The sequence below is a fragment of the Salarias fasciatus genome, chromosome 6 (assembly GCF_902148845.1).
Source record: "Salarias fasciatus chromosome 6, fSalaFa1.1, whole genome shotgun sequence".
Lineage (NCBI taxonomy): Eukaryota > Metazoa > Chordata > Actinopteri > Blenniiformes > Blenniidae > Salarias > Salarias fasciatus.
The window spans coordinates 34,809,366-34,837,036 of record NC_043750.1 but is presented as its reverse complement, the minus strand read 5'-3'; the positions used below and the strand labels follow the sequence as shown (position 1 = coordinate 34,837,036).

The following is a 27,671-nucleotide window of genomic DNA, read 5'->3' as shown; positions in this document are numbered from 1 at the left end:
CCGTAAATAACTTTAAGCCCCGCCCACAGACGGTCACATGACTGGAGTCACATGACGCGACAAACCCGGATCCACAGGCTCGCGGTTCACAGGCAAATTGTTTTTAGGAAGTGGTTTTTAAAGAGAAGTATGAAGCAAAGAGGAGCTGGAAATCACTGCAGAGAGCTCAGATAATGTCCCGGGGTGAGATTCCGCTCTATTCTGTTTCAGCCTTTTGTGGTTTCAATTGCTGTAAATGTTTTTGATGATTTTCTTTCCATTAAAGAATGCTGTATTGTAATGTAATGTCCTCTATTGTAGTGTCTTTTATAACTGTCACCTTCAGATTTTCAATAGCATCCATTCTGTCAGGAAACATTTTATTCAGTTGTCTTTCTTTACACTTGAATCTGTGTATTTTTGATGTTTCTTTTTCAGTATTTTTCCTTATGTTTAATATCTGTCTTTCACTCGGAAGTGCTTTAAAAAAATCCTAATTATTTGGAAAGGTTCTATTCTTTTCTATTCTGTTCTATTCTATTCTATTCTATTCTATTCTATTCTATTCTATTCTATTCTATTGCTGCTTTTCACTCTAAGCGCCATGCTTTGGATCATTTGCATTATATTGAATAAACATCTATTCTATTCCAGTTGAGTCATATTTTATTCTAATCTAATTAAGACTATTTTAGTCTTTGCTGTATGCTACTGTTTGCTGTTCTTCGTCTCCATCTGTCTTTTCATGCTACACTTTACATTTTCAAATTCATGTTTTTCTTTGGTCGTCTAATAACGTCCAGCCTTGTTGCACTCTGTTGTGTTTCTTTTCTGCAGTCTTTATTCTCCTCTGCTCCTGCCACACATCTTTCTCCATGTGTGTGTCAACAAACTAAAAAGGTAAAAATTTTTTGCACAGCTTGACCATGCTGCTCACATAACTCGTTGGAAGTTTATGGGACCTTCGGGGGCAAAAGGGGATCTCAGGACTGTTAAGTGCAGGTATGCAAATGAATGTCATGTGATTGTCTCCTGATATGACAGTTATTGAGGTCAGTTGTGGGAGATCTGAGAATACTGAAGTCAGCTTGTAAACAGATGTGTAATGAACAACTGACGCTTATGACTGAAACATTAAAAATAACCCCAACTCTGCTTTCTAGAAGCACTCTGAAAAATACATGAATTTTTATGATTTTCTCTTCTTTTGCTTCCATAAATATTTTGTTTTTTGTGTTAGTCTAATATCTCCTAACTGTGCTTTTGTCACCCAAGTTTAATTGTTTGGCTTCTCTGCTCATTAAGAGTTTTCTGAGACTTTGTTTGTATTGTTTTCGTTCATTACCAACTCATTTCTTTTGAAAATCTGTGACTAAATGTTGCTGTTATTGAGCATCTATATTTAGGAGAAGGTCGAAGACACCCACTCAACATTTCAGCCCAGATTGATTTTGTTTGGCTTCTGTTGTTATAATTTACATTGCAGCATGTCTCTGAATATATGGAATTTGCTCATTTTTGCACGAATTCCTTTCATTCTGCGGACAGTCCCTGCATGTGAAAAGTTTTTTTTTTCTTTTAACTTGCAGAAAGACTCAAAAACAAACCTTTGTAGAAATTAGAGACCACTTAAAAACAGATAACATAATTATTTTAGTTCTCTCACATGTGTCTCTGTTCTCTCACAGTGTATGACTGACGACATTGCTGTTGCTGGTGTGTGTGTTGTAACTTTATTTGGGTCCTGCTGTCTTGACCAGGTCACTTTTGGGAAAAAAGGTTTTTAACCTCCATGACTCCATCGTAGCACTTGGCCGGTGCTTCTAACAACTGTGTGATGGAGCAGCCTCTGCTCGGAGGAGCGCCGGCCAGGCGCTGCTGCTCCTCCGGCACGCTGAAGGCCTGGCTGCCCATCCTGTCCTGGCTGCCTCGCTACAACCTGAAATGGCTTCAAATGGACGTCCTGGCCGGCGTCACCGTGGGGCTCACCACGGTCCCGCAGGCGCTGGCCTACGCCGAGGTGGCTGGACTTCCTGTGCAGGTGAGAGAAGTGGCCAAGTTTAAGGATATTGAAAGACGCTTGAGAGTGCAAAATCCTGAAAATACAGACGCCCTGTGTCTGTGTGAGTTTTGACGAAACAAGACGAAATGTAGGAATTACCAGAAAAAAGGATGAATAATCAGAAGAAGTAAAGGTGACAACCGCTCTGTGATTATGACATTTTTTTAACATCTATAGCGCCTGTGAGTGTTATAAATACCATGAAACATGAGATAATTCACAGTCATTTGTGGAAGTATTGCTGTTGTGTCATGCATGATAATTAGTATATCTTAAATGAGCATTATCAAGTGATTTTCTCTGTGTTTTACAATATTATAATGCTGCATATTTTTTGGATTATTTAGGCATTGTTTATTCAGAGTGACTAAAGCATTACAGAGAAGATGAAGTCTAGTTTTCAATGTGGCTTGTGTGTGTGTGTGTGTGTGTGTGTGTGTGTGTGTGTGTGTGTGTGTGTGTGTGTGTGTGTGTGTGTGTCAACAGTACGGCCTGTACTCTGCCTTCATGGGGGGGTTCATCTACACCGTCCTGGGGACGTCTAAAGATGTGACTCTGGGTCCCACGGCCATCATGTCCCTCCTGTGTTACTCTGTGGTTGGGGGCGAGCCCTGCCGGGCCGTGCTGCTCACTCTCCTCTGTGGACTCATCCAGGCCACCATGGCTTTACTGAGATTAGGTGAGAGGGTCGGGGCACAGGTCACAGGTCACAGGATGACCTTGTGACTCTTCTTAATCAAGTGGGAACATGTGAACCAAAATGAGAGTGTTACACGTTGCTTGAAGACTGAATCACATTCAGATTTGTGACAGTAAATGGTGTTTGGCACCTGAGAAGAAAGCCTCTGCTTGTCTTGGATTCTGCAGGTTTTCTGCTGGACTTCATCTCTTATCCTGTTATAAAAGGCTTCACTTGTGCTGCTGCAGTAACGATTGGTTTTGGCCAGGTCAAAGTAAGAATCACACACACACACACACACACACACACACACACACACACACACACACACACACACACACACACACACACACACACACACACACACACATACACACACACTCACACACACACTGTATGCACTGTGCCAATCTTTTGATTCACCTGCGGTGTTTTCTAGTTCAGCTGGTTGTTCCTGTCTGCAGAATATTCTGGGAATCCACGGCGTCCCGCAGCAGTTCTTCCTGGAGGTGTATTACACCTTCTACAGGATCCCGGAGGCCAGGGTCGGGGACGTGGTCCTGGGCCTGCTTTGCCTCGCTGTCCTGATCATGCTGACCTTCATGAAGATGAGTCTGACCTCTGAAGATGCTCCCGCTTGCCAAAGAGTCGCCAGGAATATTGTGTGGGGCGTCGCGACCAGTTAGTATCTGCATGAATATGTTCGAATCTGCATTTTAAAAAATGAACACAGCTCCTGATTAGTTCTGTGTTTTTGTGCGCCGGTCAGTGCGTAATGCTCTGGTGGTCACAGCCGCATCCCTCGTAGCATTTTCCTGGGAAGCTTATGGCCATCACGTGTTTACAATAACTGGGCAGACTGCCAAAGGACTCCCGCCATTCAGACCACCACCAACCTCAGACATCACACCCAACGGTACTGTGGTTTCCTTCAGGGAGATTGTGGAGGTGAGGAGTGGGGGAGGATGTTGGATCTTTTCACTTTATGACAGATATGCAACTTTCACTTCCTGAAATGAGCTGCCGGCTGCAGTGCGCCTGACGTGTCACCGTATGTTCTGCAGGGATTCGGAGGAGGACTGGCAGTGATCCCCTTCATGGGCCTGCTGGAGAGCATTGCTATTGCGAAAGCTTTTGGTGAGTGAAGGGAAACTTTGCACTGTGACTTACAACAAGTGAGCTAGAATCTGCAACTCTTAAGGCCAAAACAGGCTTTTTTTTTTTTTTTTACCAACTTCCCACCAAATCCAATTAGACTGGAGCAGCAAAACAATTCAAAATGTGGAAAACACAGATCATGAGCACAGTGGTTTACAATTAACTACTGTCATTTATTTCAGCTTTTCATTTTTTTGTTGTTTTTATTCAGTTGTTGCAATTTTTTCCACATAAATAGACTCACTGTATTTCAAGTAAACCAGCTTTGTTTTTTCCTCCAAGACTTTTCTTCAAGTAGATTAATCAATTATTAACAATTAGTAATGTAGCAATGGCTAACATCCATCCATCTATCCATCTTCAACCACTTATCCGGGGCCGGGTCTCGGGGGCAGCAGTCTCAGCAGAGATGCCCAGACTTCCCTGTCCCCAGACACTTCCTCCAGCTCTTCTGGGAGGATCCCAAGGAGTTCCCAGGCCAGCCGAGAGACATAGTCTCTCCAGCGTGTCCTGGGTCTTCCCCGGGGTCTCCTCCCAGTGGGACATGCCCGGAAAACCTCCCCAGGGAGGCGTCCAGGAGGCATCCTGAAGAGATGCCCTAGCCACCTCAGCTGCCTCCTCTTGATGTGGAGGAGTAGCGGCTCTACTCCGAGCTCCTCCATGGTGACTGAGCTACTCACCCTATCTCTAAGGGAGCGCCCAGCCACCCTATGGAGGAAGCTCATTTCGGCCGCTTGTATCCGGGATCTTGTCCTTTCGGTCATGACCCAAAGCTCATGACCATAGGTGAGGGTGGGAACGTAGATTGACCGGTAAATCGAGAGCTTCGCCTTTCGGCTCAGCTCCTTCTTCACCACAACGGACCGATACAACGAGTGCATCACTGCAGATGCTGCACCAATCCGCCTGTCAATTTCACGCTCCATCCGTCCCCCACTCGTGAACAAGACCCCAAGATACTTAAACTCCTCCACTTGGGTCAGAGTCTCTCCAACGACCTGGAGAGGGCAAGCCACCTTGTTCCGGTTGAGGACCATGGCCTCGGATTTGGAGGTGCTGATCCTCATCCCTGTCGCTTCACACTCGGCTGCGAACCGCCGCAGTGCATGCTGTAGGTCCGGGTTCGATGAAGCCAACAGGACAACATCATCTGCAAAAAGCAGAGATGAAATCCTGTGGTCCCAGAACCGGACCCCCTCCGGGCCCTGGCTGCACCTACAAATTCTGTCCAAAAAATGATGAACAGAACCGGTGACAAAGGGCAGCCCTGCAGGAGTCCAACATGCACCGGGAACAGGTCCGACTAACTGTCGGCAATGCGGACCAGACTCCTACTCCGGTCATACAAAGACCGGACGGCCCTTAACAAGGGGCCCCGGACTCCGTATTCCCGGAGCACCCCCCACAAGATACCACGAGGGATGCAGTTGAACGTCTTCCCCAAGTCCACAAAACACATGTGGACTGGTTGGGCAAACTCCCACGAGCCCTCGAGCACCCTACGGAGGGTGTAGAGCTGGTCCACTGTTCCACGACCAGGATGAAAACCGCATTATTCCTCCTGGATCCGAGGTTCGACTATCGGTCGGATCCTCCTCTCCAGTACCCTGGAATAGACTTTCCCGGGGAGGCTGAGGAGTGTGATCCCCCTATAGTTGGAGTACACCCTCCGGTCCCCCTTTTTAAACAGGGGGACCACCATCCCAGTCTGCCAATCCAGAGGCACCGTCCCCGACCGCCACGCGATGTTGCAGAGACGTGTCAACCAAGACAGTCCCTGCACATCCAGAGACTTGAGGTACTCAGGGCGAATCTCGTCCACCTCCGGTGCCTTGCCACCGAGGAGCTTACCAACCACCTTGGTGACTTCGGCTTGGGTGATAGACGAGTCCTCCTCTGGGACCTCAGCCTCTGCTTCCTCCACGGAAGACGTGGCGACGGGATTGAGGAGGTCCTCGAAGTATTCCTTCCACCATCCTATGATATCCCCAGTTGAGGTCAGCAACTCTCCACCTCCACTGTAAACAGTGTTGGCGGAAACCTGCTTTCCCCTCCTGAGGCGCCGGACAGTTTGCCAGAATTTCTTCGAGGCCGACTGATAGTCTTCCTCCATGGCCTCCCCGAACTCCTCCCAGACCCGAGTTTTTGCCTCCACAACCACTTGGGCTGCAGTTCGCTTGGCCTGCCGGTACCTGTCAGCTGCTTCTGGGGTCCCATGAGCCAACAAGGCTCGATAGGACTCCTTCTTCAGTTTGATGGCAGCCCTTACTTCCGATGTCCACCACCGGGTTTTGGGCTTGCCACCACGACAGGCACCGGAGACCTTACAACCACAGCTCCGGGCAGCTGCTTCGACAATGGAGGTGGAGAACATGGTCCACTCGGACTCAATGTCCCCAGCCTCCCTCGGGACATGAGAGAAGCTCTCCCGGAGGTGGGAGTTGAAAACCATGCTGACAGAGGGTTCCACCAGACATTCCCAACAGACCCTCACAACACGTTTGGGTCTGCCAAGTCTGTCTAGTTTTCTCCTCCGCCAGCGAATCCAACTCACCACCAAGTGGTGATCGGTCGACAGCTCTGCTCCTCTCTTCACCCGAGTGTCCAAAACACGCAGCCGGAGGTCAGATGACACGACAACAAAGTTGATCATCGACCTCCGACCTAGGGTGTCCTGGTGCCAAGTGCACTTATGGACACCCCTGTGCTCAAACATGGTGTTTGTTATGGACAAACTGTGACTAGCACAGAAGTCCAATAACAGAACACCACTTGGGTTCAGATCAGAGAGGCCATGTGATCCAATCACCCCCTTCCAGGTCTCACTGTCGCTACCCACGTGGGCGTTGAAGTCCCCCAGTAGAACAATGGAGTCCCCAGTCGGAGCACTGTCTAGCACCCCTCCCAGGGACTCCAGGAAGGCCGGGTACTCTGCACTGCTGTTTGGCCCATAAGCCGAAACAACAGTGAGGCACCTCTCCCCGACCCGAAGGTGCAGGGATGCGACCCTCTCGTTCACTGGAGTGAACTCCAACACATGGCAGCTGAGCTGTGGGGCTATAAGCAAACCCACACCAGCCTGCCGCCTCTCACCACAGGCAACACCAGAGAAGTGGAGAGTCCAGCCCTTCTTGAGAGGTTGGGTTCCAGAGCCCAGGCTATGTGTGGAGGTGAGTCCGACTATATCTAGCCGGTATCTCTCAACCTCCCTTACAAGCTCGGGCTCCTTCCCCCTCAACAAGGTGACATTCCATGTCCCCAGAGCTAGTCTCTGTGTCTGAGGATCGGGTCGCCAGGCACCCTGCCGTCGGCTGCCACCCAATCCACATTGCACCCGGCCCCTACGATTCCCTCGGCGGGTGGTGGGTCCACCGGAGGGCCGGCCCACGTCGCCCCTTCAGGCTGAGCAATGGCTAACAACATTCTGCAAATAATAGTAATTTTGGCCTTTTTTGTTGTAATAAAGCCCACAATTTAAAAACTTGCCAATAATGTAATAAGGTTTTCAATCCATTATTGAATGGACATTTTGCCAGTAATGCCCTGTTATCGACATGATTGGAGTACCATTTAAAATATGTTATAACTGCAACCAATAATGTTATAAGTAATGAATATGGCTACATTTCTTGGAACTATTGCTTTTGCAGTTTTATGCAGTTTGCTTTTCAAAAATAAATAATAAAAAATATATATATATTTTTTTACTATTTGACTACATTTTTACTTAGTTATTATGGTATTGGTTGTTGCAGCATACCAAAATATGCAGTTAAAAGTTAAAGGCACCGGGGATGTGACACAATTTAGTTGATAAACTGTAGAAACAATTTATTTGGGTGCCACATTTATCACATTGAACATTGATCTTTCTTACAGATGTCTGAATTGTAACAGCATTTAACATGATTTAAAATGGTTTATCTACATGTAATCCTGTTAAAGTTATACAGGGGGAGCCACAACAGAGAGACAGAAGAGCTGTGGGTTAAAGAGTGGTTTATCTCTGTTTTATTTACTGTTTTTACTACACGTCTTATTTCTGTTAAATACCGTATTGGCCCGAATATAAGACGATGTTTTTTTCCAGAAGTTGCATCCTCAAAAGTGGGGTCGTGTTATAATCGCGGACTTACGGTAGATGGTCAATACCCATCCGCGCCGCTAGATAGAGCCAAAGTATCACTGACCAGAGAGCGAGTGCAGCGATGAAATGAGATCAAATGATCTGATGAAAAATGGCTGATCATCTGGAACAAAGGGGCTGAACAACACAGGCGAAGTTATGATACCAACTTTAAACTGATGGTGATCAGCGCAGCAGAGTCATCAAACTGCTGCCAAGCCGCCAGGAGATCTGGTGGAGCAGAGCCTCGTTCTTATTGGAACAGAAAAAAACGCCTACAGATGCTAACACTATGAGAAAAGCTTTCCGTGGAGCAACGCTTCAGATAGAAGAGTGAGTGAATAGCTCACTGAAAAACGGAATTTCGGAATGCCCACCACCAGAGCCTGATTCAGCTGAAGGCACTGGAAAGTTATTTCCATCATTTATTCAGTTTTGACCCCTTGAGGTTCTTATTTGTTGCTTATTGTTTCTTATTTTGAGAGAGAGAATATATTTTTTATTCAGTACTGTATATTTTTTCATCTTATATCTCGTGAAATGTTATTTCAGTGGTGAGTTTTTTAGTTTATAATAATTGTATAGTAAAAAGTTGTTTTATGAGTGACCTTATTGTCTTCAGCATTTTTGTTTTTTTTCACAAACTGATCTTTGAAAATAGGGGTCGTGTTATAATCGGAGTCGTCTTATATTCGGGCCAATACGGTAGTTCCTTCTTGTTGAGATCACCACAACAAATTATGTGATCCGCATGTTTGATTTGGCACAGCTTTTATGCAAGATTCCCCCAGATGCTGAGCAGCTTGAGGGTTAACCCTTTATATGAGCCCTCCTTTAAATACTTTAATATTTAACATTTCTATCCCAGAATGTTTATTTCACCGATATCTTCAGAATTTCTAGAGTGCTCACAGAGTCTAGATTTCAGTCCCTTAATCTCCCACGTCAATGTTTAACTTACCTGTTTCCTGTGGGATTTTGTGAGTTTTTTTTAAATCAGTGTGATTTTGGAAGAAATTCAACCAAATATTGTTACTCACCTGTTCTAGATTGACAGGTGAGATCCTTGCTCAAGGACTCACGGCAGTGAAACCTGAGACTGAAAACTTGACAAGCTTGTTTGCACCTCTACACAGTCTGTATTTTAAATATAGGTCTTGAAATGTTCTCATTTTTAATCCCTCTTAACCAGACTAAATGTATTTGCTTTCTGACTAGGAGCGAGTTTCTAAAAGACAAAAAGAAAACAAAACATTGAGCAGCAGGTATTGATACACAGCAGGACCTCGTAATCAAACCTCCACTTTCTCTTGCGATATAACGCTGGGCTCACACGGGATGCGGTTTGACTTGCTTTCTATTGAGTTAAACGAGTGTCACATTATTTGGGCTGAGAGAGCGATGGATCTGGCAACCTCCTCCAGCGGACCGCAGATGCACCGGAGACGGTGTGAATGACAGTGCTGCGGTAATTCCGTGCCGGAGCCAGACCGGACAGGCACTGCATTCAGTGTGAGCCGGGTGTAAGCCTCAATTTTTACATGCCTCGGTTGGGTGGTGTAAATGGCCTCACGAAGAGCAGATCGAGCTATCCAATCAGCTATACATCGACCCAGAAACTCCACAGACTCCGGAGGACGTTCAGTGATGTTTATGTGATTGATTGATTGATTGATTGATTGATTGATTGGATTTGAAGCATTCCAAGGTGGTGTCGAACCGGAATGAATAGGGGATTGCTGATCTCAATGCCTAGTTCAGACTGTGTGATTTGGCCTCCTGCTCTTAAGAGTCCATCATTGTTGAGTATAGGATGCAGCTTCCAAAAGGTGCTTGAGAGGTGTATCATGATCTTCTCTTGTGTACACTTCAATTCCTCTTCAAAATGCTCACTTTGGCCACTCTTTGCAATGCAGGATTTGGCCTTTATCAACTCCTCTTCTGAGTGTTGACATAGGTGCCAGCCGTGACAACTGGAAGTTTGATTGGAGTGGGCAAAGGTACGGGCGACATGAATTAAGAAAGCTGCTGCTCTAACGAGAGTTTTGTAGTTGGAGTACCTTTCAAATCATCGTGTGGCATTTAGTGTGGATTTTGTCACGAGAGAGGTTTGTCATCACCAGGGGACGTATTTCTTTGTCAGTGGTAGGATCAACAAGATCATGAGTGTCTGGAGAGGATATCTGCACAGATGAGCTGAGGAGAAAGGCTGGTCCTTTTGACCAAGATGTGCTGCTCAGTTGCGCTGCCTTTACACACCTGTATCCATAGTCTGCTGTGTTGAGCTCAGATGGAATGTACGTATTACCACTGTGCTAATTCGTTGAACTCTGTCATGTACAAACACATAGAAAATTTGAGACTGATTGTGTATGTACCTCAGTACAACTTTGCTGTCTTTGTAATATTCAATGTTGTCAAAAGTAACATCCATTTTTACTACAACCAGCTCTGCAACTTCAACAGCAAGTATTGTAACGCATAGTTCTAATCTTGGAATTGTCATGCCTACCTGAGGAGCCAACTTTGGTTTCCGGATACAAAGCCCACTGCTGTGTTTTCTGAAGTGGACATCTTCATGTAGAGGATGGTAGTAATATTTTTTACTGATGCGTTGGCAAATACACAAAGTTCTTTCCTTTAGACGTTTGCCGTAGTGAGTGATGTATATGGCCGTGGTATTTGGAGACTTTGTAAGTCTTGGAGTGAGTCTTTCCATTTGCTCCACTGTGCTTTCATGTTGTCTGGAAGAGGTGCATCCCAGTCTGCTGTTGTTGTGGTAACCTCTCTTAGAATGAATCTGCCCTGGATTGTTTTAGGACCAAGAAATCTGAGTGGGTCATAGAGGCTGTTAACTGTAGAGAGGACGCCTCTACGTGCGTAGGGTTTTTGATTGTCGTTGGTTTTAAATGTGAAAGAGTCCGTGCCAATATTCCGTAACAGCCCTAGACTGCATTGTACTGGTAAGTCTTGAGCACACAAGTCCAAGTTCTCAATAGATTTTGCTCGTTCCTCTGAGAGAAAGGCTTCCAGGACAGCAGGACAATTGGATGTGGCTTTGTGTAGTCTGAGATTTGAAGATACGAGAGTGTATTGTTTGTTTGAGAGCATGAACTGCCTCTTCCTCTGTAGAGAATAACTTTAGAGCGTCATCAACATAGAAGTCATGCTCAATAAACTGGCGCACGTCATTTCCAAAGTGCTTTTCAGCACTATCTGTGATTCATTTCAGGCCGTACATGGCGATGGAGGGTGAGGGACTGTTCCCAAAGATGTGAACACGCACACGGTACTCAACAACATCAGAAGACATGTCAGCATCGCTGTACCATAAAAAGCGGAGAAAGTCCCTGTGGCTCGCTTTGACAACAAAACAGTGAAACATGTGTTCAATATCTGCAGTTACTATGACCTGTTCCTTTCTGAATCTCATTAGCACACTCACTAGGCTATTGTTGAGGTCAGGACCCATGAGCAACTCATCATTGAGTGAGACTCCCTTGTATGGTGCACTTGAGGCGAACACAACTCTGATCTTATTGGGTTTCTTTGGGTTGTAAACCCTGAACAGAGGTAGGTACCAGGATTCTTGGTTCTGACCAAGAGGTGGAGCAACTTCTGCATGTCCTCTTCTGAACATGTTCTCCATGAACTCTAGAAAGTGTGTTTTCATTTCAAGCTATGTTCGCAGCGTGCATCTGAGTGACATGAGGCAGTCGTAAGCAAGCTGTCTGTTATTGGGTAGCCAATGCCATGGCGACTTGAAAGGTAGAGGGCCTACTGTCACTGTCCTGATAGAAGTCAGAGTCCATTACATGGAGAAACTGTGTATCCTCGACCGAAGAAGCAAGTTTGTGATCGTCTATGGTTCGTGCAAAAACCTGTTGGCCAACACTGTCTGCATTGCGACCACACTCAGAGATGCTTGTGGATATTTGCTCTGGGTTGTGAAAGTATTCAGGGATTTTTGTGAATGTTTCTCTCACTTTGATTTGACTGTTACATGGCTGGAAGTAGCTTGTACGGCCATTCTCTAGCACAAAGGTTTTGTAGGCATTCACTTGTGAGGGTCTGTGTACTCCAACTAGACAGATGTCACCTACCACTACCCATCCTAAATCAAGTCTCTGTGCAAATGGGGAGTTGCCTGGACCGTGAATTTGCTCTCTGATTTTATGAACCCTCAGTACGCCTCTACCGAGCAGTAGTGGTGGGGTCTAGCGGTGGGCCTAGCGGTGGGCTCATATCTGTATCCTTTGCAGATGAGCATGGTGATGGGCAGCCGCTGGGTTGGGATTTCTGAGGGAATTATTATTGGGAATGTCATTGCATTCGAGGAGTGTTGGCAGAGGGAGATTTAGCTTTTTATTCACTGATTCCACCACAAAATCAGAAAGTCTCCTCCCAGTTACTCCTGCAAGTCCAGCACATGTCTTTAGCATGTAGGGGTGACTTGTTCCTTGAATCTGAAACAAGTCAAAGAACTGAGAGCGTGTGAGGGAGCGGTTGCTCTGTCCGTCCAAGATTGCATACATTTTCTTTGTCTGCTCTTTGTGCCCAGCAGGATACACATTCACCAGCATTATCTTTGAACATTCCCTGGTACTCACTTCCTCTCCACAAACTTTAGTGAAGCTGGACGTAGCTTCTTAGTTGTCTGCTTTGTCATGCTCCCCACCTTGCTCTGTGAGGGGAAGGAATACTTTAGACTCCCAGGGGGCTCCACCTGGATGGTGAGCAGAAATGTGAGTTTTCATCCTTTCTCCCTTTGATTTGTCTGCTGAAGACACTTGAGTTTTGTGGACAGACATGGGTACTTTATTGAATCTGTCAAGAACATATTTTCTCTCTAGAGCATGCTGGTTACAAATGTGAGTGTTCTGTTCTTGCTTTGGCTTCAGTATGTATGAAGTTAGCAAAAACAGTAAAGGGGGGAGCTGACTTCATTCTCACGTTTGTACTTTGAAACGTAAAATGTCCATTTCTCCTGTATGTTGTAAGGTAGCTTGTCAAAGATTGGTTGGTCCCTCAGTAAGACAAGCCAGGTAACTAGCAATGCAGCTTGGCAGCCTCTAGCTCCAACAGCAGGTCGGCTCGGTCACGGAGTTTAAAGGGTTCTCGCGTTGTAATTTTGGGAAAACTTTCTACTCTGTGAAACCGGGCTTGTTCTATGGCTTCTGTAGACCCAAATGTTTCTTCAAGTCTCTCCCAAGAAATCATCAATGTCCTCAATCCTATTGCCACGTCTTCTGCCATGTCTTCCTCGAAGGAAGCAGAGGCTGAGGTCTCAGAAGTGGATTCGTCCATCACCCAAGCTGAAGTCACCAAGGTGGTTGGTAAGCTCCTCGGTGGCACTGCACTGGGGGTGGATGAGATTTGCCCTGAGTACCTTAAGTCTCTGGATGTACAGGGACTGTCTTGGTTGACACGTCTCTGCAACATTGCATGGCGGTCAGGGACAGTGCCTCTGGTTGGGCACACAGGGGTGGTCCGGAGAATGTGCTCTATCCAACTATAGGGGAATCACACTCCTCAGCCTCCCTGAGAAAGTCTTCTCCAGGGTCCTGGAGAGGAGGATTCGACCGATAGTCGAACCTCGGATTCAGGAGGAAGCATGCGATTTTCGTCTTGGTCGCGGAACACTGGACCAGTGCTATACCCTCCATAGGGTGCTCAAGGATTCGTGGGAGTTCGCCTGACCAGTCCACATGTGTTTTGTGGACTTGGAGGAGGCATTCGACTGCGTCCCTTGTGGTGTCTTGTGGGGGGTGCTTTGAGAATATGGAGTCTGGGGCCCCTTGTTAAGGGCCGTCTGGTCTCTGTATGACCAGAGTAGGAGTCTGGTCCACATTGGACCTGTTCCCGGTGCATGATGGACTCAAGCAGGGCTACCCTTTGTCACTGGTTCTGTTCATAATCTTTAAGGACAGAATTTATAGGTGCAGCCAGGGGCCAGAGGGAGTCCGGTTTGGGGACCACAGGATTTCATCTTTGCTTTTGGTAGATGATGTTGTCCTGTTGGCTTCATCGAACCCGGACCTACAGCATGCACTGTGGTGATTCACAGCCGGGGATAAGGGTCAGCACCTCCAAATCCAAGGCCATAGTCCTCGACCGGAAGACTCTGGCGCAAGTGGAGGAGTTTAAGCATCTTGGGGTCTTATTCACAAGTGGGGGACTGATGGAACGTGAGATTGACAGACGAATTGGTGCAGCGTCTGCGAGGATGCGGTCATTGTATCGGTCCATCGTGGTAAGTAGGAAGCTGAACCGAAAGGCGAAGCTCTTGATTTACCAGTCAATCTACGTTCCCACCCTCATCTATGGTCATGAGATTTGGATCATGACCGAAAGGACAAGATCCGGAATACAAGCAGCTCAAATGAGCTTCCTCCCTTGGGTGGCTGGGCGCTCCCTTAGAGATAGGGTGAGGAGCTCAATCACCAGGGAGGAGCTCGGAGTAGAGCCACTACTCCTCCTCATCGAGAGGAGCCAGCTGAGGTGGCTCGGGCACCTCTTTAGGATGCCTCCTGGACGCCTCCCTGGGGAGGTGTTCCGGGCATGTCCCACTGAGAGGTGACCCTGGGGAAGACCTAGGACACGCTGGTGAGACCATGTCTCTCGGCTGGCCTGGGAACGCCTTGGGATCCTCCCAGAGGAGCTGGAGGAAGTGTCTGGGGACAGGGAAGGGAACTTCCTGTCTTAGCTCTTCTTCTACTATCAACAAAAAGGTGAACTAAAAACAACCACTGGATGGCGCAGTTTAACAAGCAATAAACACACTATTATCCATAGTGAATATAACAGGTGGTATGACTTTATTTAAAAAAACATGGTCATGAATCCGACATGTGATAGCACACATAGTTTAATCAACAGATTTAGTACGTTCCTCCCCACATGGATTGAAAAACAACTGAAACTAATACTTCACCAGCACATAAATGAAAAACAAACCACATTCCCATATAGAGAGATTCACCTATATTTTTGAGCAAGCTGAGCTCCAGACCCTAATGTGTCCACTAGTTTCCACTAGCACAGTCACTCTCCAAACAACATCTTAATATCAACATAGTCAATCAAAGCGTGGATCTAATTACTGATTTTATTTAATTTTTTGCCAAATTGGACATCATACAAATGTTTGATGATCAAAGCTTCTGCAAATCTGTCTTCAATCATTTGTCTGATTAAAACTCTCTGTTTCCCCTCAGCCAGCCAAAACGACTACAGGATCAATGCTAACCAGGAGCTGCTGGCAATCGGTGTGACCAACATCATGGGCTCCTTCGTGTCAGCCTACCCTGTCACTGGCAGCTTTGGGAGGTGTGTGTGTGTGTGTGTGTGAGTGGAAATTAATATATGTAATAGTCCGAGGATTAAATTCTTACAGTTTTGTTTGAACTTCACATTCAGGACAGCAGTGAACTCTCAGACTGGTGTTTGCTCTCAGGCAGGAGGGATCATCACCAGTGAGTTGCACCACTTTTACCTTGTTTCTCCTCCCCTCTTGTGGCAATCTGTGTCGTTGCACAATGTAGACTTTCTACTTTGCTGCTTTATCTAATCTTTATCTTTTGCCACGTTATTTATTTGAGACACATGTTTATGCATGTTGGAGAAATTAAAATTATAAGCATAAAGATGACAAACCATTTTAACCTTTCATAAGGCAACTTATCCATCCACCCACATTTTGTCTTGTTTCCTCCAAACTCACACTGATTTAATGTAGCAAAATAAAAACAATTGAGATGGAAGCTTTTGGAATTGTGACATTTTGGAAGATTTCAAATTAGCAACAATTCTAAAATGTGTTGAATATTTCAGCAAATTTAATATCTGTGTTTTTGGGAATCATTTCACGACATTTGGACAGATCACAGTGACAGATCAGGCAAACAGAGTTGGACAACAGGTTGTCAGTACAATCAGGCAAAGATAATCTGAAGGACAAATCACTAAGCAAACAAACCAAAAAAATGTGGTGGATTGAAACATTTCAGCAAGGGAGTTAGCCCAGGAGGGAAATCCTTAATTTCCAACTCTTTGATCAAGTGTCATGTAAAGAGTCAACAGTTAAAGTCCACAGAAATGAAGAGGCATTTTTTTTTTTTTTTTCAATTTTCAGTCATCTAAAGTGTGCAAATGTTGAATAATTTTCTATTTGTGTTTGGTAGGTGTCATTGTGTTGCTGTCCTTGGCCTTTCTCATGCCGGCCTTCTTCTACATCCCCAAAGCTTCCCTGGCTGCTGTGATCATTTGTGCAGTCGCTCCCATGGTGGATTTCCGGGTTGTGGTCAAGATGTGGAGGATTCACAGTAGGCGTCTGCCTGTTTAAGTGCATTTCACATATCCCTGATTTGTGGTTTTGTTCTGACGTTGATGCGTCTCCCACAGAGCTGGACCTGCTGCCGTTTTTTGTGACATTCCTGATGAGCTTCTGGCAGGTGCAGTACGGCATCATGGGAGGTGTGGCCATGTCTGGAGTTCTGCTGCTTTACAACATGGCCAGACCCCGGATAAAGGTGAAGGACGGTGAAACTAAACCACATAAATGCAGCTGTTTTGTTTCATGAGCAACTCCAGCTTACATTGCTACTGTAAAACCTGAGGAGTCGCTTTGATCAGTTTGATGATATATAGCAGTTTCCACACACACACAAAAAAAAATCCCACAAATGTCTTTCTGGCATGTTTTTAATGATACAGTTTTATGCTAGTGAAAATTAGAAAAATGCTTTGAAAAAAATCTGTTTTCTTTGAAATGTTTACAGTTTGCTTGGTGGTTTGGCGGGCCAGACTGGAGCCTCTTGTGACCCAGTTTTGGCCCACAGGCCTCACGTTTGACATTATTAAAGCATTGACAATAACTGTGCAGGTGTCTGAGCGTGGAGTGTTGGTGATGGAGCTGGACAGCAGCCTCAGTTTTCCTGCCACGGAGTACCTCAGCCACAGGCTTCACACCCAGGCTCTGCAGGGTGAGGGGTGGCGCCGACGTTCTGTCTGATGGTGGCATGGGTCTTCGGTGCATTAACTCCTCCGTGTGACCCCCCAGTGTCCCCCCCGCGGTCAGTGGTCCTGGACTGCCATCACGTCAGCCACATCGATTACACGGTGATCAGCGAGCTGAGAGACCTGCTGAGGCAGTTCAAACTACGAGAAGTGAATCTGATTTTTTCCAGAGTGCAGGTGTGTACATCAGTCTTTAGAGGGCTTTTTTTAGGCTGCCCCATCTTAACAGATCTGCTGTGTAAGATATCAGTCCCACCATACTCCACTGGAAAAGACTTTAAGGGGGTTTTGTGTAATTTAGCACGAATCACTGCTCCCTGTTAGATTTTGAAGGTCAGATGTCAGTAACTGCCTGTTCAGCATGTTTTTGCTGGTGCATGCTGGATTTTATGATCTCATAATGTTTTACTGGAATCTGAATATTTTTAAAAATCTGACCTCAACTAAAAAAAAATTAGTCAAACCATATATTACAGACATTCATTCATTCATTCATTCATTCATTTTCTGCCGCTTTTATCCCTTTCGGGGTCGCGGGTGGCTGGAGCCGATCCCAGCTGCTGTGGGCGAAGGCAGGGTACACCCTGGACAGTTCGCCAGTCTGTCGCAGGGCTGACATATATAGACAAACAACCATTCACTCACACATATTACAGACATAGCACATTAAATTTATTTCAGGGAAACAAAACCAGAAACATTCTCAAAATTGAAGAAACATAACTGACAGTTGACACCTTTTTGCAATTCTTATAAAAATCCGATAAAATTGAACCATCCTCCATTACCTGGAGAAAACCCATGTATGCACAGAGAAACCAGGCGAGAGCGCTACAGCAGGCCCATGTCCGTTTGGTTATTGAAAGTAAACAATGATGACCCTCACTTGTGCTCTCTCCATGTTTTCCCGCAGCCTTCTGTTCTGAAGGTTCTGCAAGCCGCCGATCTGGAGGGCTTCAGGCATTCGGACAGCGTGGAGGCGGCACTACAGATGGAAGCAGCAAGTGTCGGCATTGCATAACATCTACAGCTTTTTAATGACAGCAGCGATGGAAGATTTTTGATACTGGACAGACAGAAAGTGGCAATAACTCTGACGTTTTGTAAACTATTTGGATTTATTAGCCTGTTATGACTGAAAGGAGATTAACTACCTCCAGCGGCTGTGGATGGACAGAAAGCGTCTCACTGAAGCTTTTATCTGTGAGATTGAACTTTGGAAGATACTAGGGAGATTACAGCACTACCTTAGTGTTGCATAAGAACCTTGAATCATAAAGCGACAAATGCACTGTCATGGGAACATTTTATATGATGCATGAGAAAGGGTATCAATCCATGTGTTTTTTTATAGCCCCCCAGTGCTGATTGCATTGAGCTGGAGTCTCTTGAGGTGAAAAGTGAGATACGACACAGACAGATTGCGTGGGTAGATGAGATTGTGAGGATTGGTTAAGATTTGCACAGACAGACAGAAGACCAGTTTATTGCTACTAAAGAAATTTAACAGGGGTGAAGCTGGAAGCTGGAAGTTCCCTGAGAAGTCAATCCTATGCACACACAGGGAGAACATGCAAACTCTGCACAATATAGCAGTGTCTTGTCTTTGGGATGAATGTGACCTGTCGGACACCAAATCTCAATATTTTAGAAGAAGAGGAACTGAAGCTTGAAGCTGACACAGATAATATCGAAACTTGCTAATATATATGTCAAGTGAAATGAAAGTTTTAAAAGTTGAAAATATTAAATGTTTTCTAATTCTTTTGTATTAACATTGACATTTTATATGTATAAAATATGAGAAAGTGAGAGAGAGAGTGTACTTTTTTTCTGTTTCACTCACCACATTCATGAAATTTTCCTAAATAAATCTGACATGTTTAATTTGTGCGTGTAATTAAAAACATGGCTTTATTGCACATTTTTCATTTTATATACAATGTACTTAGTACATCTGTGCTTCTTCCGATGATACATTTATGCAGTCCCATCGCAACATGTTTGTGTGGGAATTGATCTCTTTGTCCAATGATAAGACATTTGTGTCAAAGCATTCAAACGTATTTTTAAGTTAACTTCCATGTTGAAGTCTGTGATGAGACCATTGTTGAATATCTAGCAGTAACGGTCTGAATAGCTTCTTGGTTGTCGACCGTCATGTTCACAAAACATTTCAGACTTATGTCCACACTTGTATCTGTGTTTCATTAATACATAGGAGGGTTTGGTGTTTTCGATACATGAAAAAACAAAAGCAGATTCAAAAGCCTTTGATTTGGCTGTGCTAGACTTCAAAGAATACAGTAACAATAAAATAGAATTTTTGTCACATTTGAGTAAAAACTATTCTTAGAGCCATTGCACTGATGTAGCTGTGTGCGTGCGTGCCCGCAATGTAAAATGTAATAACTTGAACTTAGTTCAATACATGCAGAATTGTTGTTGCACTGTTAAAGGGGAGTCAGTGTAGTCATTAGTCTTATGTTCAGTTTACTTAACAATTACATGTGAAGTTTGTTGAGAATGGAACTTTATGTATCATTGTGTGAACAAAGTCAGGGTCATCTTCATGATACTTCTGTTTACATTTAAAGCCATTCACAACCTGAAATGTTTCACGTGCGCACCTGAAAGTTTTCTTCTCCACAAAATGACAGTACAGGAGTTGGTGTGCGTGTATTTTGACTTGGGACGTCATTATAAAGAAATTGCTGCTTTGCTTGCAAGTCGTCATGGTCATGTAGTGTCAGAGAAAAACCTGAAGAGGATTTTGAAGTCCTGTGATCTGTTTCGGCGCAAAGGATACACTGCTTTGGATCGTGTATTTGATTTCATAGAGGAACAGCTTCAAACATCTGGCCAGCTCTGCGGCTATAGACGGATGTACACAAAATGTAAAGAGGCAGGATTGCGTGTCAAGAAAGAAGAGGTGCGCTTAATTCTGAAAGAACTAGATCTGAGGGGTGTCGAACTCAGAAGGAGGAGACGGTTCCATCGCCGCAACTACTTTGCTGAAGAGCCTAATTATATATGGCACTTAGACTCTTATGATAAGCTTAAACCATTTGGTATCTGCGTCAACGGATGCATTGATGGGTATTCCCGGAAAATTATCTGGGAGAATGCATTCTCCACCATAAGTGACCCCAAAATGGGGGCTACTACATGGAGGCAGTGCAGAGATTAATGGCTGTCCAAGGATCGTAAGAGGTGATTGCGGTACGGAGAATGGTAAAGTCAGAGACTTGCAGCGTTTTCTCTGTCGCAACATTCCCGACACCACAGGCATCAACAGCTACATAGAAGGAGCAAGCACAGCTAATCGGCGCATAGGGAGTTGGTGGGGCTTTCTCAGAAAGGAATCCATGGAATTCTACATCTCTCCCTTTACTGACCTGAAGGACCGTGGATTGTTTGGAGGCACATATTTGGACAGAAATCTAATTCAGTTCTGCTTTTTGGGCATCATTCAGGTAAGGTCATCATGGTACATTAAAACCCTGTAAGTGGCGATCTATACATTTTTTTGTTTGTTCTTGTTTTTGGAGACATTCCCTAATTTAGTGAATTTTGAATTTGGGAGGGACTAATATGTCTTGTTGTGTCCCCTAGGGTTATGTTATTACACTGGCGTCCTACAATAATCATGCATAATTAAAGAAAAAAATGGCTTTAACTTTATGAACATACATGGGGGCGCACTTTTCACCCGATGTCAGGTCTTGCGCTGTCTGATGTTACACCACGTAAAAGAAGGATGTTGTCTAAGGCGTAACACATTTATCCTTCACAGAAACACAATAAACACATCAGGAACAGCTGATTGATTGCTTTCACAGAACAATTGGCACAATAACTGCAAAATATTCTACACTTCAAAGCGGCCGCGCCCCCTGATGGCCATTCTCTGTAACTGCACAGACTTAACTGACTGCCACAGAAGCAAATTGAGAAGTAATTCTGTACTTTAAGAGATGGAGGATACAATATTCACAATGGGGTATGTGTGTCAATATTTTTTGTATTTCATGTGACTACAATATTCAGACAACATTACTTGATCTCTGTGTGATTCACTGTAAAACTAATGTAAAACTTTAAAGCTAAAGCCGTGCTCCCTCCCCTCTGCTCTTTGATATCTTATTTATTGTCAGTTATGTAGCTTTGTCAAAGCTTAACACTTTTTTTTTTGTTTTAGGTCATCTGGCCACATGAGAACAACAAATTGGGTATTATTTTCTTCCTTTCTCTCTTCTTTCTTTTTTCCAGGATGCATCTGATGAGACCATCCATGTGTGGGATTCATATGTTATCAGGTCATCAAAGAATGAGAGGGTACCGAGTGGTCGACCTTGTATCATGTACACGTTTCCTGACCTCTATGCAAGTGGATAGGATTCTGCTCTGGGAGGCTACGGGCAGTCCCTGTCTCCCTGGGTCCTGCTGATTACTCATTGCATTCAGCTGAGGACTGCTACTCTGCCTGCCTATTTAAACCTCTCCCAGGCACCTGGTCTGTGCTGGATCGTTATCCTCACTAGTCTGCTGTGCTGCTGCAGAAGTTCTTTCCTGCTCAGCCTTTCCCTGTGTGGGATTTCGCCTTGACCCTGCCACACCTCGACCCCATCATGCCACGCCATGCCACGCCACACCACGCCACGACCTCACCACGCCACGACCTCGCCACGCCACGCCACGACCTCGAGCCAACCTGCGGCACTGTTGCCAGGCTGCAGTCCTTGTGACTCTCAGCTCTGAATTAACCTGTGCAAACCTCATCTTGTCTCCGTCTCTCTGCGCTTGGGTCAAATGGCACTCCGATCATGACAGTGATGACTGCATTTCCCCAGTGGGCAGAGCTGATGTACAGTTGTGTCAGAGCAACTGCGCATTTTGGCCAGCAGTGCCATGTGACACAGACATCTACATCCTCTGCAACATTCTGATGGTGGAGTCACAACTTCATCTTCCAGCTGACGCTTATCAAGCAGTGGATTTGTACCTGTATTTGAGGAATGAGATAAGGTCCACTCTCTAATGCGACAGAGAACACATTTGTATCCAAGTAACTAAACTGATTTAATGCTTTATTCTGTTACCATCTAAATTATATAATAAAGCACAGGAATAAAAGGGAAACGGACTCTTAATTGAACAATATTCTGCTATTGAAAGAAACTGTATTTACTGTAGCTTACCAAATAGTTAATATCAATGGTACCTGCATACCTTTCTGACTTTCAAAATGATTGAACTTAAATTGTCATTTGAACTTAAGTAAAGTTTTCAACCTCTTAAAGCCACAGAAGTAAAAAAAAAAAAGAAAAGATGTTTGTTTCTGTTGTGTTTCTGTTGCTACCATGTTTTCTTGCTTGTTAGATATGAATGGATAATAACATGTTTTAAATGTAAATCTGTAGAAACAGACAAACAGTAGTAGAAATGGTGCAAAAACATTCACTATACAATATCAATAAATCAGTCACCACCAGACAGGACACTGTCAAACTCTTTGTACTTATTCTATTTGTTCTTGCACCTTTATAACTTCATCCTGAAAGAACCTCACCCATAAAAACAAGCTTGCAAAGGGTACAATACTGGTGTGTGTGTGTGTGTGTGTGTGTGTGTGTGTGTGTGTCCCAAATCTAACTACATCACGGTTATACCCTTAATTGTTTTCACAAAAGCGCATTTAACAATAATAGGACACACTTGAAAAAAAAAATCACTTCCCTGACTGCAAAATATCCATTGTGAAGCAGTCACCCGTCATGACACTGTCAAGCTCTTTATGAAACTCAGGGTATGAGCTGCAGGTGCACGGTAATTCAAGCACTGCTCCACATGTGTGTGCTACAGGTCTCCGGCTCAATCCAGACAGGGTATTGAAGGTCACTTCAATGGTATCTTTGCACAGTACAGTTGATCCTGTGCAGAAGCGCAAGATCACCAGCTTTCTTAGGTCAGTGTTCCTCACCAGTGTTCTTCTGGTGGTTAAGTGCTTCATGCTCTTGTGGATTTAGGCTGTCAGATGATGGCTTTATCATCTTGACCACTTCTTTGTTAGTTGGCCCCTTGGATTCATAAACACCATCATGTTGTCTTTTGTTATGTGCATTGACAGGGAACTGTGAATAATGTTGTGGAAACAGTCATGTATGAATTTTGGCTCTTGAAGGAGAGCTCTGTGGGCCATTTTCAAAATGGCTGCCCACAGGTTGTCTTGAGAGGGCAGGATGTGTGAGCCTATTCTTGAAAAAATCTCAAGCAAGTCCTCCTAAACAGCTTCGTCTATGTTGCCCTACATTGCTTTCTCAAGTGTTGCACGCTCGCTCTCTGAAAGAAATCTTGCAAATGACATCATCAACAGATCTTCATCCACTGAAGTAAGACCTTGGCAACAGGCAAGAACAAAAGCGGGTGATAGCCTGACTGGTATGATTTTGTGGTCAAGGTATCCTTTTAACCACACTCTACCAAGAGCTTCCCATTTCTTCTCCGAATAGTCTGGTTGCAGTCTGGATATACTCAGCTTCCTCCTCACACTATTCCAAAAATTCTTCTCAGAATGCGGAATATGCCTCTCTTGATACCCCATCACTGTCCACAGCTATCTCATTTGTGAATTCCATTTCTAAATGAGCATTCAGTGCCTTTGGTTACATAAAGACATTGAGAACATCCTCAACTATATTCACCCGCCTCAACTTCACTAAGAGGAGCTCTTTTTCAGGTGGGTCTGGTGCTGCAGGGAGACTGCTTGAAGATTCAGGCCCATCATTCAATGTTGAGTGCTGCAAGTTAAGAAAGAAGAAAGGAAAAAAATAGGAAATTAGATGTGAATAATGATTGATTAATCTATGAATGAATGAATTTATTTGAATGAATTTATTTATTTTTTGAACATGTATAAAAAGAAAAAAGATAAAAAGGAAAGTTAAAGTAACACTAAGGAACTTTCAGTTTCTGTTGATTTTGGCGGCGCCAGTGGACAAAAGCGGTAGTGTTTTGCCTAAAGGAATACTACAGTTCCCATGAGGACTAGTGCGTGACGTCGTAAAATGCTGCTCCCGGTGGCATGCTGTCAGACTTAACTCGCCTACATTTGTTTCCAGTGGCTGTGTGAAGGACGGATAGCGACGAGGTAATGAATCTAATGGTGGCTAAACAATATTATATCATAATGTGACGCATGCCGTGTGCTGGGTTCCTACCACCCTCCTCACAGTTTCTCAGTCCAACTGAAAGCAATACTGACGTCCTCAGCCCGTGACAGAGGGGTCATTCAACCCGTTGTAAGTTGATGTATCATCACAAAAGATATTAAAATGTTTTATTAAGGTTGAAAAGTTCCTTAGTGTCGCTTTAATGCAAATCAAAGAAAAAGAAAAAAACAAAAAAAAAAACAAAAAAAAAAACAAAACAAAACAAACAAAAAAAAAAAACCAACATAACAGCACAGTTCGAAAAAAAGGAGTAGGAAGAAGTAAACACTTTTTAGAGATTCCTACCCCTTTTTAACTATTAACAAGTTTTAAAATCATACATCGTAGGACATCACATAATACTGTATATGTATACATATACCGTGCAGATATCCCTATAAATACATAATATATACCCACACATACCATATAGTTATCCCCATAAATATATACTATATAACAGAATAATTATAATATAACTACAGTATAACAGCAATATATCAATTTCCACTATATGTATAATACTCAACACCATTTGTTATCATCATCCAGAGTTCCAGACTTCCTCCTCCATATACTTATTAAGAAATATTTTTTGTACTTTTTTTTAAACAGATTTATGTTGCTACTTTGTTTTATTTCTGTCTCCAGACTGTTCCACAGAGCCACTCCACAGCTTGACATGCACATACTTTTCAGTGTAGTTCGAACTTTTGGTTTTTTATAATTCAGGTCTCCTCTTAGATTGTAACCACCCTCCCTTTCCGCAAACATCCCCTGTATATTTTTTGGCAGTAAATTATTTCTTGCTTTGAACATTATTTGTGCTGTTTTGAATTTGACTAGATCCATGAATTTCAACAAGTGTGATTTTATGAATAGTGGGTTTGTGTGGTCTCTGTATCCTGCATTGTTTATTATCCTTATTGCTCTTTTCTGTATCGTGCATATCGGCTGTAGAGTGGTTCTGTAGCTGTTTCCCCAGACCTCAACACAATAAGACAGATATGGCAAAAAAAGTGCGCAATATAAGGTGTGCAGTGACTTAATGTCCAGGATATGTTTAGTTTTCCACAGTATTGATGTGCATTTTGCCAGTTTTGCTCGTATGTAACTCACATGAGGTTTCCAGCAGATTTTGTTGTCCAAGAATCACGCCAAGAAATTTAATTTCACTTACTCTCTCTATTTTGTTATCATCTATTATAAGTTCTACATTACAATCCATTCTGTGTCTCCCAAACAGCATGATCTTTGTTTTACTTAGATTTAATGATAATTTATTTTTATCAAACCATAGTTTTAATTTATTCATTTCTGTTGTGATGGTCTCCAAAATCTGCTGCAAATTCTCACCGGAACAAAAAATATATGTGTCGTCCGCAAACAGAATAAATTTCAATAATTTAGATACACTACATATGTCATTAATATACATTATGAATAATTTTGGTCCTAATACTGACCCCTGTGGTACCCCACATGTAATATTCATCAGTTTTGATTTATGATTCCCTATCTGTACAAACTGTTGCCTGTTTCTTAAGTAACTCGATATCCAACTCAACCCCACTCCCCTAATACCGTAGTTATCTAATTTCTTTATTAATATATTATGGTCAATGGTATCAAATGCTTTCTTTAAATCCACAAATAGTCCTATTGCTACTTTTTTATTGTCCATACAGTCTGTGATTTCTTCTATTAATTCCATTAATGCCAGAGATGTTGATCGGTCCGTTCTAAAACCATACTGACTGTCCGTTATAAGTTTGTGCTTTTCAATAAATTTATCCAGTCTGTCCTTAAATAGTTTTTCCAGTATTTTGGAGAATTGGGGGAGTAATGAAACAGGCCTGTAGTTTGTGAACTGATGTCGATCTCCGGATTTAAACAGTGGTATTACTTTAGCTATTTTCATTTTGTCTGGGAATGTACCTGATTGAAAAGACAAGTTGCAGATGTAGGTGAATGGTTTTGCAATTCCTTCAATAACTGACTTTACTGTGGACATGTCTATATCATTCCAATCTTTAGAGATTTTGTTTTTACAGTTTCTTACATTCTCTACAATTTCTCTTTCATCAACTGCACCTAAAAACATTGTATTTGGATTCCTGTACCCCATGTCTTCTATATCCCCCTTTTCTGTCGTCACCGGTTTCTTTATTTTTGCTGCTATCTATTAATGAAAAGAAAATGTATCAACACATCATCAACAAAAAATTAACATGCAAAAATCCTGACGATGTTGTGGTTCCAGATTTGTTGCTTTTCTGTTTTACCTTGTATGCATTGCTTTTTTTAAATGCTCTGATTAAAAACTAGGGAAGCAAACAATCGATTATCGCTTGGATCACTACGAAATTACTCAATTAAAATAAATTGCAATTAATTGCAAACCTGTAATTTACTTCTAACAGACAGTTCACTTATTTATTTTCATGTTTCAAGTCACAAGTAGCCTTGTTATTGCATTGTTCCATTTGAGAATGTGTTGTTCCCTGCTGTTCAGAACAAATCTTTAAGGAATATAATTTGCATTTTCTCTTTCATTTGTTGCCAGTTTCTTTACTTGAATTTGCCTTATTTTTCTTTCATTTTGATGAGGTTGGTCTGTGTCAAAGTGCAAATAACTGGTAGTAAGATGTTTCGATGAAGGACACGAAGAGATCGGTCTCCTGTTTGTGGCTGTACCTTGTACACTAGTCCATCCCCAATCCTCTCAACCACACAATGAATCCTTTTCTCCCTGTATGCTCTAAGTTTACCTGGGCCACCTCTCTCTGACAGCTTTTTTACAAACACCCGATCACTAGGTTGTAACACAATGCCTTTCACATATTTGTCATGGTATTTATTTTTCCTTTAGCTGAGTATGCTTCCTGCATGCAAGAAGCCCATTTCTGTGCATACTCCTGTTTGGACTGGGGTGGCTTTTCTGGTAGGAGATCAAGAAGCAGATCAATAGGCAAGTGAGGTGTTCTGCCATAGAGGAGAAAGAAAGGTGAGTAGCAGGTGCTCTCATGCCTTGTATGCATGAACTATGTGTGGGTAGTTATCCTTCCACTCTGTTTTTTTAATCCTTCTGCAGAGTACACAACATTTGTAGGAGTGTCCTGTTCAAACGCTCAATGGGATTTCACTGTTGGTTGGTAGGTAGGCGGTGTTGCGAGAGTGAGCAATACCATACAGCTGTTCAAGTCATAGGCTATTGTCAAATTCCCGGCCCAGGTCATGATGTAGTTTTTCAGGGTAACCGAAGCGAGGAATGAAATCTGCAAAGATTTTTTTCTGCTGCGCTTCTGCCTGACTTGTTCCTGGTTGGGTAAGCTTGGGCAACACGAGTGAAATGATCTACTAATACCAATATGTACTCATATGGTTTGAGATGAAGAAAATCAACAGACAGAAGCTCAAAGGGTGCACTCGTGATTG

The 27,671-nt window shown here is 43.5% G+C and overlaps 1 protein-coding gene across 2 annotated transcripts; it reads left to right on the top strand.

The window, feature by feature from the left end:
- The first annotated feature begins 68 nt into the window (after positions 1-68).
- Positions 69-18,893, top strand: slc26a11 (solute carrier family 26 member 11). 2 transcript variants are annotated; one of them, XM_030094000.1, is made up of 15 exons: positions 69-183; positions 899-981; positions 1,740-2,020; positions 2,528-2,720; positions 2,909-2,994; positions 3,185-3,401; positions 3,490-3,668; positions 3,785-3,857; positions 15,222-15,333; positions 15,424-15,479; positions 16,188-16,328; positions 16,408-16,535; positions 16,889-16,988; positions 17,066-17,199; positions 17,936-18,893. In XM_030094000.1, exons 3-15 carry the CDS (start codon positions 1,817-1,819, stop codon positions 18,041-18,043), a joined length of 1,731 nt encoding a protein of 576 aa, XP_029949860.1. In that variant the 5' UTR covers positions 69-183; positions 899-981; positions 1,740-1,816; the 3' UTR covers positions 18,044-18,893. The 2 variants fall into 2 exon arrangements, with proteins under 2 accessions (XP_029949860.1, XP_029949861.1); XM_030094001.1 differs by having other exon boundaries at positions 81-183; positions 817-981.
- Positions 18,894-27,671: the final 8,778 nt, after the last annotated feature.

Coding starts and splice junctions, on each gene's coding strand:
- slc26a11 (XM_030094000.1), top strand. CDS start 1,817: ATGGAGCAGCCTCTGCTCGGAGGAGCGCCGGCCAGGCGCTGCTGCTCC. Junction 3,402..3,489: donor TGTGTGGGGCGTCGCGACCA/GTTAGTATCTGC, acceptor TGCGCCGGTCAG/TGCGTAATGCTCTGGTGGTC. Junction 16,989..17,065: donor TCACACCCAGGCTCTGCAGG/GTGAGGGGTGGC, acceptor GTGACCCCCCAG/TGTCCCCCCCGCGGTCAGTG.